Source organism: Pituophis catenifer, unplaced genomic scaffold (assembly GCF_029215685.1).
Source record: "Pituophis catenifer annectens isolate HBS135680 unplaced genomic scaffold, rPitCat1.0.hap2 SCAF_4, whole genome shotgun sequence".
NCBI classification, from domain to species: Eukaryota; Metazoa; Chordata; class Lepidosauria; order Squamata; family Colubridae; genus Pituophis; species Pituophis catenifer.
The window spans coordinates 63,781,663-63,807,441 of NW_027256884.1; the positions used below are offsets into that span (position 1 = coordinate 63,781,663).

The 25,779-nt window shown below is 39.6% G+C and overlaps 1 protein-coding gene across 7 annotated transcripts in view; it reads right to left on the minus strand.

The window, feature by feature from the left end:
• DMD (dystrophin) overlaps window positions 1-25,779 on the minus strand; it is a 2,096,968-nt gene that overhangs the window by 1,059,191 nt on the left and 1,011,998 nt on the right. For all 7 annotated transcript variants that reach the window (XM_070944209.1, XM_070944203.1, XM_070944204.1 and 4 more), the window contains exons 33-35: window positions 17,030-17,200; window positions 5,945-6,124; window positions 4,234-4,362 (exon numbers count right to left, since the gene is read on the minus strand). In XM_070944209.1, the coding sequence (XP_070800310.1) occupies window positions 4,234-4,362; window positions 5,945-6,124; window positions 17,030-17,200 (480 nt within the window). The remainder of the gene's footprint in view (window positions 1-4,233; window positions 4,363-5,944; window positions 6,125-17,029; window positions 17,201-25,779) is intronic.

Below are 25,779 nucleotides of genomic sequence, written 5' to 3' on the forward strand. Positions count from 1 at the left end.
GCTAAATTCAGATTATAAAATCTTTGCTACAATATTGTCAGAAAGACTTAAAAGTTATTTAAATAATTTTATACATTCTGATTAAAATGGATTTCTGCCAAAAAGGCAGATTAGAAACAATTTGAGGATAATTCTGGACACTTTGGAATACTATGAGGCACATCCTGAAAAGCAAATGGCTTTGATATTTCTAGATGCACAGAAAGCCTTTGACAATGTGAATTGGCGATTTATGCTATTACAGCTGAAACAGATGGGCTTTGGGAGGAAATTTATTCAAGCCATAGAAGCCGTATATCATAAACAAACAGCAAAAGTAATGATAAATGGAGAATTGACAGAATCTATTGAAATACAAAAAGGAACGAGACAAGGTTGTTCACTGTCACCTCTTTTGTTCGTGTTAACACTAGAAGTATTAAACAGAAATATTAGAGATGAAAAAAAAAATAAAAGGAATGAAAATTCAAAATGAAGAATATAAATTGCAAGCATTCGCTGATGACCTGGTGTTTATTCTTGACGATCCATTTGAATCAATAAATAAACTGATAGACAAAATAGGAGAATTTGGAAAAGTAGCAGGTTTGAAAATAAATAAAGATAAAACGAAGATTTTGACAAAAAACATATTAGAAAAACAAAAAGAAGAATTGGCAGATGTATTGAAGATGCAGGTCACGAACAAGGTTAAGTACTTGGGGATATATTTGAGAGCAAGATGCAGAACACTCAAGGAGAATAATTACAATAAACTTCAACAACAGATAGTGACAGATTTTGCTAAATGGGAAAATTTGCAATTATCATTGAGAGGGAGGATATCAACTATTAAGATGAATATATTGTCTAGAATTTTATATTTGTTCCAGACAATTCCAATCAGGTTGGGAAAAGATTATTTTGAAGAATTGAATAAAATAGTGTTAAAATATATTTGGCAGAGTAAAAAGGCGAGGATAAAATTAAAATTGCTCCAAGATGCTAGAGTAAGAGGAGGTTTTGGTTTGCCGGAATTGGAACTATATTATCAAGCAACTAATTTGATGTGGATCAAAGAATGGATAATGTTAAGAAATACTAGGTTGTTGACTTTAGAAGGACATGACTTGTTGTTGGGCGGGCATGCTTTCTTATGGTACAAGGGCACAAAAACACAGGGGTATTTTAGAAGACATGTTATTCGAGAGTCTTTGCTATTAAATTGGGAGAAGATTAAAAGACAACATTATTTAAAAATTCCAGTCTGGTTATCTACTGAAGCATTCTCATATTCAATAATATTTAGAAAGGAACAAAATTGTTAGATATAGTGAATTACTGAATGAAAAGGGTGAACTTAAATCGAAGCAAGAACTAGAAGAACAGGATATAAAAATGGATTGGTTTTCGTATATGCAAATACATTCTAGATATGATAAAGATTCTAAGGCAGAAGATTTTTACAGTAATCTGACTAATTTAGATAAAATTTTAACAGGTTCTGATGACTATGTAATTAAAAAATTGTATGGTTACTTATTAGAGGTAAAATTGGAAGAAGAATAAGTTAAAGAAACAATGATTGCATGGGGGGAAATTTTGGTTATGATTGCATGGGGGAAAAATTTGATTTAGAGAAATGGCAAAAATTGTGGATGCAAAATTATAAAATGACAATGTCAACAGCATATAAGGAGAATTTGTATAAGATGTTTTACAGGTGGCATCTACCCCCGACAAGAATAGCGAGAATGTTCAAGAACAAATCTGAGAAGTTTTGGAAATGTCATCAGATACCAGGCTCATATTACCATATGTGGTGGACATGTGTAGAAGCGAAAAGATACTGGACTAAAATCCACACATGGTTGGAAAAAATGACAAAAAAACATATAGACTTTAAGCCAGAGATTTTTTTATTAGGGATTGTGCCAGAAACATATAATAGAGAATTGAGATATTTGATTGTGAATGTTTTAACAGCTGCTAGAATTGTGTTTGCTAAAAATTGGAAAAATGAGAAAATACCAACGCAAAATGAAATTATTAAGAAATCATGGAATGTGCTGAAATGAGTAAATTGACATTTGAAATTAGAGAACAAGAAGATGAACAATACTACAAGATATGGGATTTATTTTATCAATGGCTAGATAATAAAACATCAGGCAACTCAGCTGGGATCGTCAGAGCCTTTTGAAAGCATTTTTTTACAACCTCTTCGCCTAAGAGGTTGTAGAAAAAATGGTTTAAAAAGTAAAAAAAAAACATGGCCACGCCCACCCAGTCACATTATCCTTGCTACCAAGCCACGCCCACAGAACCGGTAGTAACAAATTTTAGATTTCACCACTGGGTAGGTGGCTGACAGGCCACAACAGATAGGCTGCACCTCACAAAAACTGGGAAGAATGTTTTCAGAAAATGACTGGCTCAACTTATCAGGAGAGCTTTAAACTAAAATTATGGGGGGAGGGTAACCAATCTGTCAGGGTCCCAAGTAATAACTCCAATGAAAGAAAACTCTGAGGCTTGAGTTTCCTCAAAGTTCCATTTTATTAGAGATGTCATATTGGCACATCTGGGAAAATCCGAATCTGAAAGCTTCCAGGTTTTCCCCACCCAAAAGAAAGTTCAAGTCCCTGCCCAACACCCACATGTCCATCACATGGTCAAATCCAAACACCATCCCAACTGGAGATGCCTCCCAGTTCCAGGCGTCCAGGTGCAGGGCAAGATGACCTTGACTTTCTGAGAAAGGAATGTTATTATTTAATTTAATTTAATTTGCTTTAATTTATATGCCGCCCTTCTCCGGAGACTCAGGGCGGCTTACAATACGTTAAGCAATAGCCTTCATACTTTTGTATATTTATACAAAGTCAGCTTATTGCCCCCACAATCTGGGTCCTCATTTTACCTACCTTTGAAAGGATGGAAGGCTGAGTCAACCTTGAGCCTGGTGAGATATGAACTTGCAGTAATTGCAAGCAGCAGATGTTAATAACAGTGCTTTAGTCCACTGTACTACAGGCTCTTCTCAATATATTATGATATATTATGACTATATATCACTCTGGCTTAAGGGTGAAATGCTCCCGGTTTGGACTGGATCACCCGATCCGGTAACAATGGTGGTGGGTGGTTTGGAGAACCATTAGCAAAAATCCCTGCCCCCCCCATGCCCAGCTGAGCCACGCGATCATCAGAGGCTTTTTTTTTACTTTTAAAAGCATTTTTTCTACAACCTCTTCAGCCGAAAAAATGCTTTTAAAAGTAAAAAAAAGAAAAAAGCCTCTGATGATTGCGCTGCTCAGCTGGGATCATCAGAGGTTTTTAAAAGCATTTTTTCCTGCAACCTCTTTGGCTAGAGGTTGTAGGGAAAAAAAATGCCTTTAAAAGCCTCTGACGATCCCAGCTGAGTTGCCTGATTGTCAGAGGCTTTTAAAAGCATTTTTTAATGCAACCTTTTAAGGTTGTAGAAAAAAATGCTTGTAAAAGTAAAAAAAAAAAAAGTTGGCCATGCCCACCCAGTCACATTACCCCTCCCCACCAAATCACGTCCACAGAACCGGTAGTAACAAATTTTACATTTCACCACTGCTCTGGCTCCATACAATCCCCCCTACCTGTTTCCCACAGTAGTAAATGTGGCAGGCCTGAAGGCCCAATGAAAAAGATGGCTTCCAGGCCTGACACAATCTTTATATCTCCAGGACCTAATTCCAAGCAAAAACCCCTATAAAACAAATCAAATAAGGAGGGATGGGAAGGAAGACAAACGCAAATATCTAATGGAAGACATATGAAGCACACCCAGAGTCAGACATAAAGATCTCAAATGCCTATATACAAATGCACAAAGTTTAGGGAACAAACAGGGTGAACTTGCATTATTAATACATGAAGATACATATGATATAGTTGGAATTACAGAAACTTGGTGGGATGAAACTCATGACTGGAACATACTGATAGAAGGATATAAAATGTTCATATGTAAAAGACTACTATATTGCTACTTAACAATAAATATTTTGTTCACAAGACCTCATGTTCTAAAATGGTCTTTGCTTTCTAAGAATTTTAAAAGTATGATAAAATATTATTTTGAAGAGAAACATAATGTTCACTAAATTCAAAAGATTACTTGAAAACCCACAGGGCAAATCTGTGATACAATTATGTTCATGTACAAAGAATCAACTAGCCTTTTAAAAAAAATAATTTTCAGAGGTTTGCATTTGTTACCTTAAGAATATTGGCTCTCTGCTGGGGGCTTTGGGTTTCAGATTCATCCAAGAGTATTTCTGTTTGATACATCCATGTGGTGATATTAGCAACATTTTGAAAAAATGTTTCCATATGTTTCTGATATGCCTAGAAGTAGGTAAAGAGAAACCAACATATTACTAAACAATTAGGACCAAAGGGAAACAGAAAAAAATGCAATACTACATAAATTATTATATTGTCCAAATACAAAAACTATAAAAGCAGTTCTATGAAATTATTTTAGAACTGCAAAAATAAGGTCTAAATACTGGGTAAAATCAGAAAAAAATTAAAACTTAGTTCTAATTCTTTACAAAGTTACATATAAAGGGAGAGATGAAGCAAAGAGAGCTGTCCATCTATTGCAATGATGTAGACGTTGGGATCCAAAGTGAGCTAAAAAATCAATATAGGTAATCCCCGTGTTATGTGCATTCCCTTAGCGAATGTTCAAAGTTATGCAATCAGTGTTTCCGAACAAGGCCCAAAACTATGAATCTTGCAGTACCACGGCAGTTGTTCGCCCTTATGAACAACCGCAGAGGCTCTGCAACATTCATTCTGCATGTTGCTGACTGAAATGGAGCTTCTGAGGGGTGGATCCATTCCTCAGAAGCCCCGTTCGGTCATCCAGAGGCCTTGCCTGGCAACTTGCTGGCTGAAATGGAGATTCGATTGGGGGGGGATCTGCCCCTCAGAAGCCCCTTTTGGCCTGTGAACAGAGCTTCTGAGACTCAGATCTCATATCTCAGTTTCAGGGCTTCTGAGATCTGAGACTCAGTTCTCAGAAGCCCTGTTCTCCATTTCAGCCTGCAAAGGGCCGGGGAAAGCCCGCAGAGGGTCAGAGCCTCAGAGGCCAAATCCCAACCCTAGAGACTCAAATACGGCCCCCAGAGACTCCATTTCAGTTTGCAACGGGCCAGGGGAGGCCCGTGGAGGGCCAAACAGAGCACACGAGGCTAGAGAGGAGACTGTTTCTAGATCTTCACAAGGTAAATGACCTGGTGCGGCAGGTTGGGGGAGGAAAAATTTGGGTCGACGTGAGGTATCTCAGTGGGTCAGGGAGACCTTGGGTGGCCCTAGGCAGGTGGCCTGTTCCATCGGTAGACCCCCATGGCATTCCCCACCCTTAAATACCTCATGTGCACTTAACGAGCCTCACATTTGATTAGTGAATGCATGGGTGAAAGGAGGGAATGATCTCATTCAAGATACGAGATTCACTCTCGTGAATCCTCTGGTTACAAATGGAATGGGCAGGCTCCATTACATTTGTAACTCGAGGACTACCTGTAGCCACTTTTATTTTTAAAAATTATATTCCTGCAGGGCAAGGAAAGCAGTTTAAGAACTATCCTATAATATTAATTTAGAAAACTTTGAATTTATTACATAATTACTAATATTATTTTTCTAGAATTAATAAAGAAAAGTGTGCAGCAATTTTTAGAATATAGAGATTATTTTTAAAAAAAATAACTTTCTCTGAGTTACAAACACAAAACTGATATCTGTCATTGTGATTTTAAAGACATACGTTATAATGTTATATGATGTTATACATGATGTTATAAAATAACATCACAAAGACTTAAATCACTTGGGAACTCTGTCTAAAAAATGAAAAAAAATGATGTTCAATCTCTGTGATCATGAAAGTAGAGAAATACTAATTGGTAACTCTTACCAGAAGCAAATTAAACCATTCCTCAACTCGTGAAGTTACTGCAATCCAGTTACTATTGAGAAGGGCGAGTTTATCATTCACCAATCTTTCTTTCTCTTTAAGCACCATCTTCAGTCCCTCTCCCAAGTCAGTGATAATCTTCAGCTGATGCTGTCGTTTTTCAGTCTCTAACTGCGTTCCCTGTGGAAATGATGTGAAGACAATGACTCTAAAATTTGCATTATGCATAACAGTATTGCTACTTATATATTGGGATACTTTGTGTATTAAAATAAATTGAAAGAGAAATAAATCTGCATTAATAGTGAATATAATAATGTAGCACCCTAAAGCACTACATCTAATCAAGCAGCTAATGATAAATATGTTAAGAATTTTTTGATCATGCCTCCAGAAAAATGGCTGTTGTACAGCAACAGCCTTTTTCCTCTCTTGCCAATGATCTGCTGTTTCTTCTGACAAAGCTGCTTCTCTGGCAGTGCTGCTGCCTGGGTCTGAATGGGAGCAGTTAGGAATGACCCAAGATCAGTGGTGGATTGCTACTGGTTCGCCCTGGATCAGGCGAACCAGTAGTGGTGGCAGCAGGAGATTCTGCCCATCCACCCGGACGTTTCTGCGCAGAAGTGGTGCACGCAAGCACGCACGCACCCACAAGCAAACCGGTAGCAACCGCCCCTGCCCAAGATGATTTTTGGATGATTGTGAATCCTCTTGGGAAGGGAGTTTTGAAGATTACAGTTCCCTGTGGGAGCAATCAGAAAGTCACTGGGCAAATCTGTCTTCCTTTCTAAGTATGCCTGGGTTTTAACTTTCACTTTTTGAATTTATTCTTTCACTTTGCTTTTTATCTTTAAAAGTTGATCGCTGTCCTAGTTGAATGCTAATTTATTTCAATTCTGTTGCAATATTTTCAGGATCAGACTCAATAAAGATAATAAGAATTAGAGATTTAAATATATTTCTCTTTAATAATAATAGGCATTCTATATTCGCTGAATATTCAAGATAGAAGCAAAGAAAATGGTGAGGGTGGCTCCTTATATATACAAGGGGTGGAGCCAGGAATGGGAGTGGTAAATTATGAATACATTAAAATCCAAAGAATAAGTTAACCCCTGATGTCCCATATATACATTATTTACACAATAGAGAATAAGGCATTTATATCTGACAAATCCCCCTCTAAATGCCGGTTCGCTATACAACACCAATTACATTCAGATTCAGGACAATATAATACATACAATTTAGAAGTTAAATATTTGTGCTGTTTAGAAGGTAAAGGCTTCGTTAATATGTCAGCTAATTGTTCAGAAGTATCACAATGTATTGCTTTGATGAATCCATCTTGAGATAATTGTCTCACGTGCTTAAATTTTATATCAATATGCCTGGACCTTTGTCCAATGGCATCGGATCTGGATATTTCAATGGCTGCTTTATTATCTTCATGCACAACAAAAGGTAATGCAGGTTTTTTCCAAACATCTGAGATCAAGTCATTGAACCATACAAGGTTATTTGCAGCTTTGGATAAACAAACATATTCCGCTTCTGTGGTTGAAGTGGCTACCAGTTCTTGTTTACCAGTGTACCAGTAAACTGGACAATCATTCAATAGAAAAATATAACCAGAAGTACTCTTTCTGCATGATGTATCACCAGCCCAATCTGCATCTGCATAACAGGTAATTTTTGGTTCTTTGTCATTATTAGGTTCTAATACTAAACAAAAATCTAATGTACTTTTCAAATATCTTAGAATTCTTTTGACAGCTTCCCAATGATACATGGTTGGTTTGCTAACATATCTTGACAATAAATTGAGAGGTAATGCAATATCTGGTCTGGTCCAATTAGATATATAAAGGAGTGAGCCTATAACTGATCTGTAAAATGTATTATCTTTAAATTCAGGGGAAGACTCATCAGTGTTTCTAAGGAAATCAGTTTGCATAGGAGTGTCACAGGTTTTGGCATTGTTTAAATTACATTTGTTTAGAAGTTCAATGATCTTATCTTTCTGAGTAAGTTTGAATCCCCTTCTAGTTTTGTTAATTTGTACACCAAGGTATTTATTCACTTTACCTAGAGATTTCAACGAGAAATGTTCGTTTAACTTATTTACAAAGATTTCTCTGCTCTCTTTGTGTTTTCCTATATATAAAATATCATCCACATAAATTAATACAAATTCAATGTGATCATCACTCTTTTTTACAAAGAAACAGTTATCAGCAGTGGTAGCGTTGAAATCCATGGTCTTTAGTACTTTTACCAAGCAATCGTACCATCTCTTGCCAGATTGCTTTAATCCGTATAGACTCTTGTTTAATAACCAAATTTCATTCTTATTAGTGTATTGACTATGTGGTGCTCTTACATATATTTCCTTATCTAGTTTTGCGTGTAAATACGCAGTCTGTATGTCATATTGAAATACGTCCAGATTGAGTGCAGATGCTACTACTAGAGCTGTTTTAACACTCTCTGTCCTCACCGTGGGGGAGTATGTGTCAGTATAGTCTTCTGGATATTTTTGTGCATAACCTTGTGCAACTAGTCTAGCCTTGTATAAAGTATTGCCTCCTTCTAGGTTCTTAATTTTATAAATCCACCTGGTACCTATAATTGTTTTATCCTTAGGTGCGATCGCAGGAGTGAATACATTTAATCCTTGCAAACTTTCCATCTCTTTTTTCATAGCTAGTTCCCATTTTTCTCTTTCTTCACGAGGGAGTTTTAATACTTCCTCATATGTATTAGGTGTTATTTGTTCTCCATTCATATGCATTATGTAATCTTTGTATTTACTTGGTATTTGATTTCTATTGTTTCTAATAGCTCTTTCAGGTTTGCTATGGTTGTCGTGCAAATATCTAGCTTCCTTTTTTGTTAATGTGTCTGTCTTTATTTTATGCTGACTATTTGTCCAAGTTTTGGTTTTGTTCTTATTTTTGTTAATGTTTTGATTTTCTATTGTCCCTTCCTCGCAAGATATCGCATCTTTGCATTTATTTGGAAATATTTCATTAAGGTGCAGTTTAGACCAATTGGCCTGCTCATGGAACACAGCTGTTCTGGAGACTATAAATTTGTTATTATTATCAATGAATCTGTACCCTTTGGTTCCAGTTTCATATCCCATAAATCTTAATCTTCTGGATACGTTTTCTCCCTTTCTCCTCAACTGCTTAGGTATGTGCACATCTGCAGTGACTCCAAATATGTGCATGTGTGCTAATTTAGGTTTCCTATTGTACATCACCTCATACGGTGTCTTATTCACAATACTGGACCAGGTTCTATTTTGAGTGTAATTTGAATAATGTAGGGCTTCTGACCAGAATTGTTTGCCTAAACCAGCATCCTCTAATGTGCATCTAATCATGGTTTGTAGTGTGGAATTCTTTCTCTCTACAATCCCGTTTTGAAACGCAGAAAATGGATTGGACGTGAAATGTAGCATTCCCCTATCCTTTAACCATTGGGAGAATTCTTTAGACATGAATTCACATCCCCTATCTGTCATAATTTGTTTTATTTTGATATTATGTTGTGTTTCTATGCGTTTGTAGAATTCCTTAAATTTCTGAAAGGTTTCATCCTTGTGCTTTAATGTGTAAACAAAACCATAGCGACTATAATCATCCACTATTGTTAGAAAGTAACGTTTTCTATAGGTGATTGATGGAGTTAATGGACCAACTAAATCCATATGTACTAAGTCAAAAATATTGTTAGTTGATCTGCTAGATTTTTTTGGTCTGGGACTGGTTTTTAGTTTGGTGGATTTACATACTGAGCATTCCAAATAATTATCACAATTTTTTATTTTGACACCTTCTGCGTGTTCAGTCATTTTTTGAACTACAGGAAAGCTTGCATGTCCTAACTTCCTATGTAAGATGTGAGCACACTCATCATGAATTGGTTTACCTATTTTTGGTTTCTTCTCATTGTGTGTATTTTTGTGATCATGAGGTATTTTACATTCATCATTGTCACTGTTACTAACATTTTCATCATCTGCTTCAATACAATCTTCCATATTTGAATCAATGTTATGTAACCATCTTTCTTTTGTTATCAGATAGGGTAGACCTCCTTTTATCATCACAGTGCCTATATTTGTTTTGTCCTTCTCTAAAGTTGCTTTCCCCTTTGAGAAAACTATATTGATGTCAGAATCTCTGCTTAGTTTTATAGCACTTAGTATGTTATGAGGTATTTCTGGGATTAATAATACCCCCTCTATTTTACCTAAACCAGGCAAGGTCACATTCCCTCTGCCTAATACTTGAACCTTTTCTTGATTAGCTACCTTTATCACAAACTTATCTTCTGTAAATGAAGATAATATACTTTTGTTGTTAGTGGTGTGATTGGTTGCACCAGAATCAATAAGCCAATTATTGTTCTCATTTTGTTGTGTTTTGGTGCTTTCTTGTTTTTTTAGTCCATTTAGTGACCCAGATTTTCTCTCTTTTGAATTTTCTCTACCCCCTCTACTTTCTCTGTAATTTGGTGGGCTTCTATATTTGTGTCTATCTGTGGAAGACTGTCTATAATTGTATTTGCTCCTATATTCTGGCCTATGTCTCTCCCTTGAGACTTTGGGACAGTCTCTTCTACTGTGTTCCCTGGACCCACAATTGTGGCATCTAAAGGCTTCATTATATTTTTCTTGGAAAGCTACTTTCCTAAAAGATTTGTGTTCTGTTTGATTACTGGAACGATTTTTTCTTGAATTGTCTTCTGCTATCAATTTGTTAGATAGACTTTCTATGGTTAAATATCCTAAATTAATAGTATCTAAGTGTGACATAAAGCTATCCCATGATGAATCAAGTGAATTGATAATAACACTTTTCATTGTTTGATCTGAAATCACTTCCCCCCTCAATTGCAGCTCAGCTCTTATTTTGTTTAGAGATATCAAATGCTCACTTATAGAAACCCCTGGTTTCACTCTAGAAGAAAAGAAATCCTTAGACATTCTTGTAGTTGTAGCTACGCTATCGCTGTGAAATAGATTAAACATGCATTGAATTATTTCTGACACAGTTAGGTTTGATTTGATGCTATGGTACATTGCAGGAGACACGCTAGATATTATTATGAAAAATGCTCTATGATGTAAACAATCTATTTTTAAAGTCCAAGGTCTTCTTGGAGGACTAGTTATAAAGAATAGTAAATTTTCTTTCATAAAGACAACCTGAAGTTGTTGATACCACTCTTGTAAATTAATGCCATCAATTCTAAGTTTTGGGAAGTCACTGGGTAAGTTCCCCACATTATTTTGTCCATTACTTACAACCTGAGGCAGTCCGTGGTCTCGCAAGTGCAGGAAATTACAGAACGGCATGGGGATGCTCGCAACGAGTCTGCGCGGTTCTCTGGCCAGTTCAAGTCTTTCGGGGCCGTCTACGTAGCTTTGCACATGCGCGTTGCTCATTTCTTCCTTGGCGTCGTCGTGGAAGGTTCTCTCCATTTCAGCTCTCTCGTTCCGCTCCTCTTCAGATGAGTCGGTCTCTGGTTCGGTTTTAGGGGTTCTGGTGGTGGCGACAGCTCTTCTCTTTCTTTCGTGTGCGTTGGCACTTGATCCGGTCTGCGGTGTAGGACGGAATCGGCATGGCTCTCTGGGCTCAGGTGTCGTCGCCTTCGAAGTCAGGATGGGAGCGTGCAGGTCTCGAGTTGTCGGTTTGATCTCTTGCTTCTTCGTTGGTGCCTTGGAAATTTTCAATCTTGGCCCAAAAGCAGCAAAAAGAGTTTTCATTGCTGACTTTACTTGAGACTTTGTTAAATCGTCTTCACTTTCTGATTCTGGTTCTTCTGAAGAGTTTGAGTCTTCTTTTTCACTTTCGTCGTCTGATAGCGTTTTTCGCGCCAGAAATTTTGAACTGAGCGTTTTGATTGGCTCTGCTTCACTCTCTTTTGAAGTTCGTTGAAACCAAGATGGCTGCCATTCAAAATTTCGCGCGGGATCACATCTTTTCTTTTTCACAACGACTTTCTCAGTATTCATTTCACTCACAGTTTTTTGATCTTTGGGTTTTTCTTTAACGACGTTTTTCTCTCTCGCTGCTCCGTTGTTCTTCAGCATTTCTTGGAGGTTCGCGATGAGGCTTTCATCGTTCTTCTGGCTTTTTAGTATCTTCAATATCTCTGACCTGAGTTCGTTATTTTCTATTTCGATTTCTTCCTGGTCATTATTTTCATTTATCAGTTCTTCTTCTTCAGTGGTGTATTCTTCGGATTCTCTCGAAATCGCGTTAGTGGATTCGTTGATCATCTCTTGTTCAGTTTCTATTTCCTTGCTGTAGGCCCTGGTGTTGGGCCTATCTTTCTTAGACATTTTTAATTATTTATTGAGTCAATTAACCATCCTCTGCTACCAGCTTGTTGCAATATTTTCAGGATCAGACTCAATAAAGATAATAAGAATTAGAGATTTAAATATATTTCTCTTTAATAATAATAGGCATTCTATATTCGCTGAATATTCAAGATAGAAGCAAAGAAAATGGTGAGGGTGGCTCCTTATATATACAAGGGGTGGAGCCAGGAATGGGAGTGGTAAATTATGAATACATTAAAATCCAAAGAATAAGTTAACCCCTGATGTCCCATATATACATTATTTACACAATAGAGAATAAGGCATTTATATCTGACAAATTCCCTGCTGGACTCTAGCTGTTTCCCCCCCCCCCCCCACTTTGATTTATGATGCTGTTTGAATAAATTTTGCTCTCTTTGTAAGGAAACACTGCATGTTTTTAGATGGTGAAGTGTTTTTGTTAATATTGGACTCTCATCGCAGAGTTATTGCATTTTTTTGTATTTGCAAAATATTTGGAGTTTATTTCTTTTGAATTTTCTTTTAATCTTGGATCAAAATATCCAGAAAATATATTTCCTAGAAACTTGATTGAAGGGAAAGATGACAAATTGTTTATTCTTAGAAGGACTGAGTAAGATTGGAGAATGGATTTATTACACTTAACTGGCAATCACATCTATCTGAACTTTTTGGGAAGATAGACTTACTGTGGAGACTGAATTAGACAAGAAGATGGGAACCACATCACCCCTTTTTCAGTCCTCAGGTACTTCCCTGGGGCTCCAGGATTTTTGAAAGATATGATACAATGGTTCTGAGATAACATCTGCCAGCTCCTTCAGAACTCTGGGATGTAATCTGTCAGGTCCCATGATTTATATTTGTCAAGGTCAGATAGGTGTTCTCTTATCATTTTCTTGCTTATTTTAATTTTTATTTCTAGTTTGTCTTGATGCAAAGAATGAGTTAAACAGCTCTGCTTTCTCCCTACTGCCTGTTACTTCCTTGCTATCTTCTCTTGTTAGTGGACCTACTGTTTCCTTGACTTTTTTCTTGTTATTAATATGTTGAAATAAACTTTTTATTATTATTATTATTCATTCTGAGCCTTTGCTTTCCTGACTTCATCTTTGCATGTTTTTGCCTTAGTTAAGTGTCCCTCCTTCCATTTTTTGTACTTGTCCTTTTTATCTTTCAGTTTGTCAGAGAGATCTTTGTGCAGCCATGCTGGTTTCTTCTTGGTTTTCTTTTTCAATGGTAATGTGCTGGATTGGATTTTTATTATCACATTTTTCAGAGTTTCCCACGCTTCTTGAGTTGTTTTCCCATTTAGGATTTTCATCCATAGAATCTTTCCTAGGCTCTCTCTGAGTTTGTTAAATCAGCTCTTTTAAAGTTTATTATATTTAATTAGACAATAATTTATAAGAGATGCCATTAAGAAACAAATGTGGATATTTGAACCAGGAGGAATGACTCTTAACTTTGGGGATGATTTGGGATAGATAATTTGCAGTGGCAAATTTTCTACAAGTTGATTACAATAACAGTTGGTTAACAGAGGGTTTGAAATTTTAATCCTGTCTTTTTATTATTATTGTTTTTCCTGTTAGCTATTTTGTCATCAATATAGTATATAAATCAGTGGTGGGTTCCAATTTTTTTTACTACCGGTTCTGTGGGCATGGCTTATTTTGTGGGTGTGGCTTGATGGTCATGTGATGGTGCGCATGGCTTGGCGGACATGTGACTGGGTGTATGTGACTGGGTGGTCATGTGACTGGGTGGGCGTGGCTTGGTGATCATGTGACAGGGTGGGCGTAGCTGGTTGGTCATGTGATTGGGTGGGCAAGGCCAACTTGATGTCACTCAAGGTTAGGGTTAGGGCTAGGGTTAGGGCTAGGGTTAGGGTTAGGGTGCCTGGCCTCTCCTCGCTTCAAAGGCCTGAACAAGATACAATTTCCCTGTCTATTTATTTACTACTACTTAACATCCAAAATATACTTTTTAATCCTATGTATATATGTCATATGTGTACATACATATTATATAGTATAGAGTGTGTATAGGCACATGAAAAGATACATTATCTACTATGTATATTGTATGTGTATGTACACACACACACAGCTCTTCTAAAACTATACACATTCAACCTCACTTACTACATTTGGAAAAACACACCCAGAGTCCACTTTCTGCCACACATTTAACTATAACTTCTGTACATTTAGAACATTACACACACCTTCAGATATTCTTCCCTAACTTGCACATGACTGTTAGAGCCAGGAGAGGTCATGGATTGAGTAAAATGTGGTGAAACTCACTTAGCAACACTCTTGCTTAGCAACCAAAATTTTGGGCTCAATTCTAGTCATAAGTCAAGGACTATCTCTGCCTTCCTCTGCATGGCAGTCTTCTCCTTTCTGGCAATTTTCCTCTCCATTAGAGGCATCAAAATAATCCAGACAATATAAAGTTTCCCGCTGGAGCAGGGGTTGGACTAGATGGCCTCCAAGGTACCTTCCAGCCCTAGATTGCTGTCCTGTTTCAAAGCGTCTTCTGAAGCTAGGGTTTGTGGTCCTTCCTTCCTCCTCTCTCTCTCTCTCTCTCTCCCCTTCCTTCCTCTTTCTTTCTTTCTTTCTTTCTTTCTTTCTTTCTTTCTTTCTTTCTTTCTTTCTTTCTTTCTTCCTTCCTTCCTTCCTTCCTTCCTTCCTTCCTTCCTTCCTTCCTTCCTTCCTTCCTCTCTCTCTTTCTTTCTTTCTCTCTCTTTTCTCTCTCTCCCTTACTCTTTCTTTCTTTCTGTCTTTCTTTCTCTCTTTTTCTTTCTCTCTTTTTCTTTCTCTCTCTCTTTTCTCTTTCTTTCTTTCTCTTTCTTCTTTCTTTCTTTCTTTCTTTCTTTCTTTCTTTCTTTCTTTCTTTCTTTCTTTCTTTCTTTCTTTCTTTCTTTCTTTCTTGTCTCTCCCTTCCTCTTACTTTCTTGTTCTTTCTTTGTCTTTGTCCTTCTTTCTTTGTCTCTTTTTCTATTTCTCTCTCTCCCTCCCTCCCTCCCTCCCTCCCCTTCCTCCTGAAATGCCAGCAAAACCCACCACTTTGCTCCTAAAGTGATCTAGGGCAGGGGTCTCCAACCTTGGCAATTTTTAGACTTTGGATTTCAACTCCCAGAGTTCCTCAGCCAGCAAAGCTGGCTCTCACTCTCTCTCACATCGTTCCTCGGCCTGAGCAACAAAGCCCTCCACCCAGACCTTCAGTTTCCGCAGCCCTCCGGGTCACTTGATCCAACCAACAGCCCCTCTGACCACTGTTGTGCCCCCCTGGAATTTCACCCAAGAGCCAAGCAGCAGGGAAGGCAACCCCATTCCCCGCTAGAGGGGCAAAAGGCAGACCTTAGTCCAGCGCTCAGTGGCTGGGTAACCCCGATGCCCAAAGGGCTGCATCAGCCTCCCCTCTGAGACTCCTTCATCTGCTTTGGGGGCCAATTTCACAGTGAGGACCCCACCACACACACTTTTGAAACATCAGAAGGCCCACTCTCAGGATGGCACAGTCCAGAAAACCACCCAGCCCCTGCAGCACACAAGCACGGCCAAATAACCTCGGGAAGGGAGTAGGTGTGCTAAGGGCTCCCATGACAAATCGCCGGAGCCTGTCAGGAGAAGGAAGGACAGGCGGGAGGGCACTGGGGGTGGCGCTATCCAGCCAGGTCAAGTGCAGGACCAGGTATTTGTTCTGAGGTTGAAAGGAGGAACCATCTGGGCCTGGAAGAGGATGAATAAGTGATCATGTGACATTGCACTTGACCACTGTAATTGCAGTTCCTATCCCAATAGCTGTTGTAATCTGAGGACTACCTATACTGGGGAAAACTGCATATTGCAGCTGTATTTATAAGGGAAAGCTTTGAAAAGATGAAAACTTATGATTTAAAGCAAATTAAATCCAAAGATTTTCTTTTATTCTTGTTCTCGTTTTTTGTTTGACAAATTCTAATAAATAAATAAAAATAAATAAATTGTATCATTTAATTTAAAATAAACAAAAGTGAAAATAAGGACATAATTGAATAACAGTTTCAAAAAGTATGCTCAATTATTTTGCTATGAAATTCTTTTATTTGCCTAGAGCAGTGATGGTTAACCTTTTCTGGGCTGAGTGCCCAAAGCGTGCATGTGCAAATGCAATACGCGTGCGCCCACTGTGCATGTGCCCCGGTTTCCATGCATGCACACAACCCTGTGCATGCGCCCTGTCCCCTGCACATGCATGCCCCCCGCCCCTTCGCCCCCCGCCCCCATGCATGCCCTGCACATGCCCCCCCCACATGTGTGGCAGAGACCCGACAACCAGCTGCCCGGCGGGAGGTGCACACGCATGCGCGGCGGAGCTGAACTGGGGTGATGGCTTGTGTGCCCACATAGAGGGCGCTGTGTGCCACCTGTGGCACCCGTGCCATAGTTTCACCATCACAGGCCTAGAGCAATATTTCACTAACAATATGACACCTGAAACCTATCACAACATATAGTTTAAAGTTTTGTGTTCTTTTTTTTTTGTTTGTCTGGTTTGGTACACAGCATGAAACATTCAAATCTTGTGATAGTAAAAGACAAAAGCCTTAGTATTTATGGATCAAATCATATGCAGTTTATAATGCTGAAGGAAAACTGTTTTGAGAAAGGGTGATGACTGCAGGGAAAAAATATGTGATTTAAAGGTAAGATAAAAAAGTTTACCTTGCTCCAGGCAAATTCAGCATCTAAATTGATAGGCACCTCTTCTACTGCTGATCTCTTTGTCAGTTCTGAATCTATCATTGCCAGCCATTCTGTCAGAGCATTCATTTCCTTTCTAAGTTTCCGAGATAATTTCAAACATTTCTCTAATTCTTGCTTTTTCTCTGTTACCTGTGTTAAAAAGGAAAAAAATTTAAAAACCCAATCCACAAATGTCTACCACCCAAACTGCTATTATTACTCAAGTCTACATGCTTGGTTGGAATTTTTCCCTCATTTCCATTTAACCACCAACTTGCTACAATTGTTTGAAAACTGTACCTCTTGAAATATTAATTTTGTTAATTAAGAATTCTATATTTTATTTTTTAAAGATGTTTATGTTTCAAGAACATAGTATATAAAACACAGAGAAACACATTATTTCTCTCTAGTATTACTATTTTACTATTATCATTTTTCTTCTTCTTCTTGTGCCATATCCATCATCGGACGTTGGCGATCATGTTGGCAATCCTATTTTTGTCAACAGCCATATGAAAAAGTGCTGCTGAGTTTTGTCCAAACCAGTCCCTAAGATTTTGAAGCCATGACGTCTTCTTCTGCCTGGACCTCATTTGCCTTCAATCTTTCCTTGGAGGATTAAATGAAGGATGCCATATTTTTCTGGGTGTCGCATCACATGTCCAAAAGATTCTAACTTTCACTTTTTAATGGCTTTGATGATTTCTCTTTGTTTTCCCAGGCGGCTTATCACCTACTCATTTGTGATTTTGTTAACCCAGCTTATACGTAACAGTCATCTGTAAATCTACAATCTGACAAGCCTGATTTTCAGTTTTAGGCTTATGTCGTGACTGCAGAAGACCTTTTTCGTTTTGAAGAATGCTGTTTGAGCTTTCTCTATCCTAGTCTTTACTTCACTGATCATGTCCCAGCTTTCATGTAAATTAAAACTGAGGTACGTGATCCTTTCAACTTTTTCTAATGGTATTTCTTCTGAATTTATCAGTGGTAAATTAATGGGTTGTTTGCTGACGACCATGATCTTGGTTTTTGAGGTGTTACCATATATACTTGTGTATAAGCTGAGTTTTTCAGCACATTTTTTTATGCTGAAAAAGCCCCCCTCGGCTTATACTCAAGTGAGGGTCCCACTTACCTGTTCTCCAGTGCAGTGCGGGTGTTCTCTGGTCTCTCCAACTCCAATGGCATGTGCATATGCGAAGGACAAGGCGGAGATGGCAGCAGCTTTCCTTCAGAGAAAGCTTTTCAGCAGCAGCGGTTGGCTGGGGGCCACTCGGGACCGGCCGCTGTGAAAGGTAAGCAGCCGAACAAAGAGGCAGTGGTGGGAGAGGAAGCAGGCAAGCGGGTCTGGCCACAGGACCGCCAGGAAGGGCGCATGGAAGGCAGGCAAGCATGTCAGGGCCGCCCGGCCATAGGGAAGGGAGCTAGCAGCCTACTCCCTTCCCTGCGGCCTGGCATGCTTGCCTGCCTTCCACGTGGTCTTCCCGGCGGTCCCCCGTGCCTTTGCCTTCTGAGGTCAGGACACACATGCGGCCTGTGATGGGAGATGTGCTGCTTCCGGCCCAGCCTGGCCAGTGGGTGGGTGGGTGGCTGGCCCTTTGGGAAGATGAAGCCGTTGCGATGGGGTTGAGAGGGGCGGCGGCAGCGGTGGAAGGCAGACACCACAAAAGCCACACAGGAAAAGTCCCGGGGAGTTTTTGGACTCCCCACTGCCGCTGCCACCGATGCCTGCAGTGGCAAAAGCCACACAGGAAAAGTTTCGGGGAGTTCTGGGACTCCCTGCCATTGCCACAGATGCCTGCAGTGGCAAAAGCCGTGCAGGAAAAGTTTCGGGGAGTGCCGCTTGAAGCTCCCGTTTTGACCCCTGCCTTCGCCTGCCACAGCTTGAAGCTCCTGTTTTGGGTGCCACTGCTGCTGCTGCTACTGCCACCGCTGCCAGGCATTTTATCTTGGGCCTCCCAGTCTCACTCTCCTAGATTTTGAAGGAGGGAGGGAGAGAGAGAGAGAAAGAAAGAGAGAGAGAGAGAGAGAGAGAGAGAGAGAGAGAGAGGGAGAGAAAGAGACAAAGAAAATGAGAGAAAGAGGAAAAAAAGAAAGAGGAAGGGAGAGACAAGAAAGAAAGAGAAAGAGAGAGAGAGAGAAAGAGAAAGAGAGAAAGAAGAGGAAGGGAGAGAGAGAGAAAAAGAAAGAATGAAAGAAAAAGCAACCAAAAAAGAGAAAGAGTAAGAAAGGGAGAGGAAGGTAGAGACAAGAAAGAAAGAGAAAAAGAAAGAAAGAGAGGGAGAGACAAGAAAGAGAGAAAGAAGGAAGGAAGAGGGAGGGAGGGAGGGAGGGAGGGAGGGAGGGAGAGAGAGAGAGAGAGAGAGAGAGAGAGAGAGAGAGAGAGAGAGAGAGAGAAAGAAAGAAGAGGAAGGAAGGAACACAAACCCTGGCACTAGATATGGCTTCAGAAGACGTTTTGATACCATATTGTTTTTGTTTATTTATTTTTTTATTTTTTTATTGGTTCAATTTATATGCCGCCCTTCTCCAGAGACTCAGGACGGCTTACAATGCATTAAGCAATAGCCTTCATACTTTTATATATACCTGCTTAGTAGGGCTTTCGCCTCCCCCCCCCAGCGGTGTTCTTTTTTATACAAAGTCAGCTTATTGCCCCCACAATCCGGGTCCTCATTTTACCTACCTCGGAAGGATGGAAGGCTGAGTCAACCTTGAGCCTGGTGAGATTTGAACTCGCAGTAATTGCAGGCAGCTGGTGGCTAAGTGCTACTTAACAGCACTTTAGTCCGCTGCACCACCAAGGCTCCTTTTGTTGATCCTCTTTTCCACTTACAGAGCTAGTTTACTGTTTTTCTTTGAAATAAATATTCAAAAACATTTAACCTACTGATACCTAAATTAATGTAATTTTATTGGTATCTATTTTTATTTTTGAAATTTACCTGCTGAAATGTAGCTGCTGCATTTCCCACCCTAGGCTTATACTTGAGTCAATAAGTTTTCCCAGTTTTTTGTGGTAAAATTAGGTGCCTCAACTTATATTCAGGTCAGCTTATACTCGAGTATATACGATAAGCTTCAAGCCATATTTTTCAGATATTTCTGAGACTCTGTTGATGAGGAGCTGAAGGTCTTCATGCTTACTGGCAAGCAGAACTGTATCATCAGCATATCTTAAATTATTGATCTGAACACGATTTACTTTGAGACCGGCATCAATGTTTTCAAGTACTTCGTTGAAAATTGATTCAGAGTAGATATTAAATAACAGCAGAGACAGAATACAGCCCTGTCTGACCCCTCTTCGTATTTCTGCATCATCTGAGTATTTTTGGCCTAGACTCACATTTGCTACCTGATCCAATATAGATTCTTTATGATTCGGATGTCTTTGTCATCCCACTTGTTTCAGGATTTGTAATAGTTTGCTGTGTCTTATTTTATCAAATGCTTTTTCAAAATCAATGAAGCACATGAAAAAACACTGTGATTGACATCTCTACAGTGCTGTACAAGAACTTGAATGCTGAATAGGGCATCTCGTGTACCAAGATTGTTTCTGAAACCAAATTGTGTGTTACTTAGACACTCTTCAATTTTGTTGTATATTCTTGTGTGAATTATTCTCAGGAATATTTTCAGGGCATGACTCATTAAGCTTATTGTTCTGTATTCGGTACACTTCTTTGCATTTATTTTTGGGGGGTTGTCACAAAGGTTGACTTTAGCCAATCATATGGTATCTTTCCTGTTTCATATATTCGATTGAAGAGCTGCAGGAAAAATTTCTTCCCATTGTCTTCCAGCAATTTTAAAATTTCTACTGGGATATTATCAGGTTGTGTGGCTTTTCTTGTTTTTGCTATTTTTCTTGTGTGTTCAACCTCCTCCATAGTGATGTTTGGTCCAGTTGTTATACTTCCCATATCAATATCATCCCTAGTGTCCTCAAAAAGGTTCTTCAATGGGACTTCCGGTGGCACCGCAGGCGCCGATGGCAGCTCCTCTTGGAGCACTAGCCCCGCAATCTCGTCAAAGCCGCTAGAACAGCGAAAATCATCTGTCAAGCGGCTTGGAAATTTTCCCCTCGGGAAAAGAGGGGAAAGAGAGCAGCCAGGCTTGAGTAGAGCTCCCCAAGAGTCCCAGGAATAACTCTTGGGGCTTGAAGGGTGAGAGCTCCCTGGAAGCCTGACACAAGCTCTGGACCCGGGACGCTTCTGCCTTTAGCAGAACAAGACACCGCAACCATCCCTGCAACAATTTAACAACATTTTGGATACAAAAGCAGGCAGAGTGAAGTCAGGAGGGACTCTAACTGCAAGTATTAAACTTTAACTCCTGTGTATTGAACACTTCCTTCTTGATTGCTGTGGAAAGAAAGTGAAAGGAAATGGCACCGAGTCTTAATTGGGCGTGATAACGAAAGTTAACTCTAAAGTTCTCCTCTGCGCTGACAGTCTTTGCTGACAATAAATGGAATTTGTTTTAAAAGAAAGAAGAATTAAATTGGACTGTAGATAAATTCAAACTTACTGAGGACTGGAAACTAACTGGAAATTGAGCTAATTTCCGGGATTTTGTTCTGGCTGTTGTAAAAGTTTTAATTTGGAACTGAAAATTGGAAAATGGCTTTCAAGCAAATAAAAACTGCTGGGGCCAAAATTACTGTCAGTTCTCCTGTTCCACCACCCAAACCGCAATCTCTGACAGTTCCAGTAGAACCACTCTGGAAGCCTTGCAGCAAGCTTTAAAGCTGCAAGCCTTTACTTTAGAAGAAAAAATTACTTCTGCTTTTGATGAAAAATGAAAGAGGTGACTGATAAAATGAACGAAGTAACTGGAGAAATGACAGAAATCAAAGATGTAATTCAAGCTCGAAATAAGGAAATTAGAGAAGACATTATTTTTGCATTTCAAGGTTTGGCAAGCCACATTGAAGGGTTAGATGAAAGATTAGAGGAAATTAATCAATCAAACGTGAATTTGGAGAATAAAATGGGAGAGGTTCTGACACAGATGGAAAAAGCAGACTCAGAGGTGATGATGATACAATATAGATCAATGGAATTTGCCATAAGAGTAAGAGGTCTGAAAGAAAATACCCAAGAGAATTTGGGAGAGATCTTTGCAGAAGCCTTTGTACAGATAACTGAAGAAAGAAAGGAGGATCTGGATTGGCATTTTTTTTTTAATTTGATTTATATGCCGCCCTTCTCCGGAGACTCAGGGCGGCTTACAATGCGTTAAGCAATAAATTGATAAAATGTATTGTGTTAATTCATGGGTGGCCAGGCAGAGAAATTTACCAAGAGACATTGTAATTTACTTTACAACAAGGAGGCTAAGAAATGTGATTTTACAGGCTTCTTACAAAAATAAACTTCAAGTGGCAGGGCAGGAGGTTTTAACATTGAAAGAAATCCCTCCCAAAATGTTGAGAGCAAGGAAGGACTATGCTTTTTTGGTGGATGAACTTAGAAAGCGTCAGATACAGTACAGATGGGAGGTTCCAACTGGATTGGTGGTGGATTATTCAGGACAGAGATTTCGTCTTAATACAGTATGGAAGGCAAGAGATTTTCACTTTAATGTATTAAAGGCTGGAGGTTCATTTTCTCCAGAAATCAGAAGAAGAAAGGAAACAGAGGGAGCAAGAAAGGGAGGGAAAGAAATTATGCAGGCTCAGGCACAGGCTCAAGGAGGGGCCTCGATTGTTGAAGAAGATTTATTACAATTTACGAGCTCTGCCCAAGATATGGAATTATTTGGCAAAATAGAGGAACCAAGGGAACAAAGACAGACTAAAGCAGCAACGAAACGCCAAGAGGAATTAAAGGTGCAGCAAGCCCAGATGAAAGCACAAGAAACCACAAAATCAGAAGCAGTGGGAGGGGCAAGGCCAAAGATCTAAGTGAAATTACCTTCAGTTAATGCTTCAAAAGCTTCAAATTGCCAAAGATGGTAAGTAAATTTTTAACCTGGAATGTCAATGGATTAAATTCACCGCAAAAGAGGAGGAAAATATTTCATTATCTGAAACAGTATAAAAATGACATTATATGCTTACAAGAGACACGTATTAGAATGCAAGATCAAAAATATTTAATAAATGCAAGGTTGGGGACACATTTTGTAGCATCTGCACCGGAAAAGAAAAATGGTATAGTTATATACCTAAAAAAAGGTTTAATAGTTAAATTAATTGAAGCAGATGCGCAAGGAAGATATATTGCAATTGAAATTTTAATAGAAGGGAAAAAAAAACATTATTGATTGGAATATATGCACCAAATCAGCAACAAGAAAGTTTCTATAAGATTGTACATGCTAAGTTAACACAATGGGATTACAAAACACATATAATGATGGGAGATTGGAATGGAGTTTTGGATATTAAAAAGAACAAAAAAGGATCTCTGCAAAATATCCAAACACGTGCCAGATTGCCTAAATCCTTTTTTGATATGATGGAGGATATGGAGCTGAGAGATATTTGGCGTGAGAGGAATGGAGAAGAGAAAGATTTTACCTTTTTTTCTGATAGACATCAGTCATTTTCTAGGATTGACTTTATACTAATTTCTAATGATTTTCTTTCTAGGGTGAAGAAAACGAAAATATGTCCGAGAACATTAACAGATCATAGTCTGGTTTGGATGGAATTAGAATATGAAAAGGAACCCAGGAAGTCCTGGAGGCTGAATGAAAATTTGTTTAAATATGAGTGAAAGAATGCAAACAATTTATGAAAGAATTTTTTGTTATGAATATGCATAAAGGTACATCTATGGAAACGGTTTGGGATGCAAGTAAAGCATATATGAGAGGTATTTTAATATATTTGAACAATAAATATAGACGTAAACAGGAAAGGAAACGGAAGGAGCTAGAAGAAGAAATAAAAAATAAAGAGCAAGTATTAATTTTAAACCCAATTGATAAGAAAACAAAAGAAGCAATTAATTTATTGCGAGGGCAATTTAATATGTTGATGGCAGATCAGGCGGCAACTAATTTGCAATATGCCAAACATAACTCTTTCTGTAATGCTAACAAACCAGGCAGATGGTTGGCGTATTTGCTTAGGAAAAAACAAAAGTTACGTACTATAGAGAAAATAGATTATGGTAAAGAGGTGTATCAGCAAAATATGATTAAAAAAGCATTTTCAGAATTCTATAGGAAGTTGTATACTAGTGATTTAGATTCAAGGTATAGATATAGACAAATATCTACAGAGGGAGAATATTTCTATAGTTTCAGAAGAGCAAAGGGAAGGTTTGAATCAATTGATAACTGTTGAAGAAATTGTTCTAGCAATTGTTCTAGGTCTTGTGAGTATTATCTGGGAAGAGTTTGATTCTGTGACGCCTGAAGACGTGGATAGGATACTGGGCAGACTGAGCACAGCCACATGTTTACTGGACCCGTGTCCCTTCTGGTTGGTGCTGGCCTCTCGGGAGGTTACACGAGGCTGGCTCCAGGGGATTATAAATGCTTCTTTGAGTGAGGGTGTCTTCCCTGTCACCTTGAAAGAGGCGGTGGTGAGGCCTCTCCTCAAGAAGCCTTCCCTGGACCTGGCAGTGTTGGCAAATTATCGTCCAGTCTCCAAGCTTCGCTTCATTGCGAAGGTTGTTGAGAGTGTGGTAGCACAACAGCTCCCCCAGTACCTGGATGAATCGTCGTATCTGGATCCGTTCCAGTCGGGCTTCAGGCCTGGGTACAGCATGGAAATGGCATTGGTTGCGTTGGTTGATGATCTCTGGAGGGCTCGGGACAGGGGTTGTTCCTCTGTCCTAGTCCTATTAGACCTCTCAGCGGCTTTTGATACCATCGACCATGGTATCATGCTGCACCGGCTAGACGAGTTAGGGGTGGGGGGCACCATCCTATGGTGGTTCTCCTCCTTTCTCTCTGACCAGTCGCAGACCGTGTTGACAGGAGGGCAGAGGTCGACCCCGAGGCCCCTTGTATGTGGGGTGCCACAAGGGTCAGTCCTCTCGCCCCTTCTGTTCAACATTTATGTGAAGCTGCTGGGTGAGATCATCCATGGTTTCGGGGTGAAGTACCATCAGTACGCTGACAACACTCAGCTGTACATCTCCACCCCGGACCACCCCAATGATGCCCTTGAAGTGATGTCCCAGTGCCTGGAGGCCGTGCGGATCTGGATGGGGAGAAACAGACTCAGGCTCAACCCATCCAAGACCGAGTGGCTGTGGTTTCCGACATCGCGATATAGTCAGTTGGTGCCATCACTGACTATTGGGGGCGAGTCATTGGCCCCCATGAAGAGGGTTCGCACGGCTGTCTTTAGAAGAGCACATGATGGCCGTGGCCAGGGGGACTTTTTATCAGGTCCTCCTGATTCGCCAGTTGCGTCCCTTTCTGGATTGGGACTCGTTAAATACGGTTACTCATGCTCTCGTTACTTCCCGCCTGGACTACTGCAATGCTCTCTACATGGGGCTCCCCTTGAGGAGCACCCGGAGGCTCCAGCTGGTCCAGAATGCGGCCGCGCGGGTGGTTATGGGAGCAACGTGGTGCTCCCATGTGATCCCTCTCCTGCGTGAGCTGCACTGGCTCCCGGTGGTCTTCCAGGTGCACTTCAAGGTTTTGGTTACCACCTTTAGAGCGCTCCATGTCATCGGACTGGGGTATTTACGAGACTGCCTTCTGCTACCAATAACCTCTCACCGACCAGTACGCTCCCATAGAGA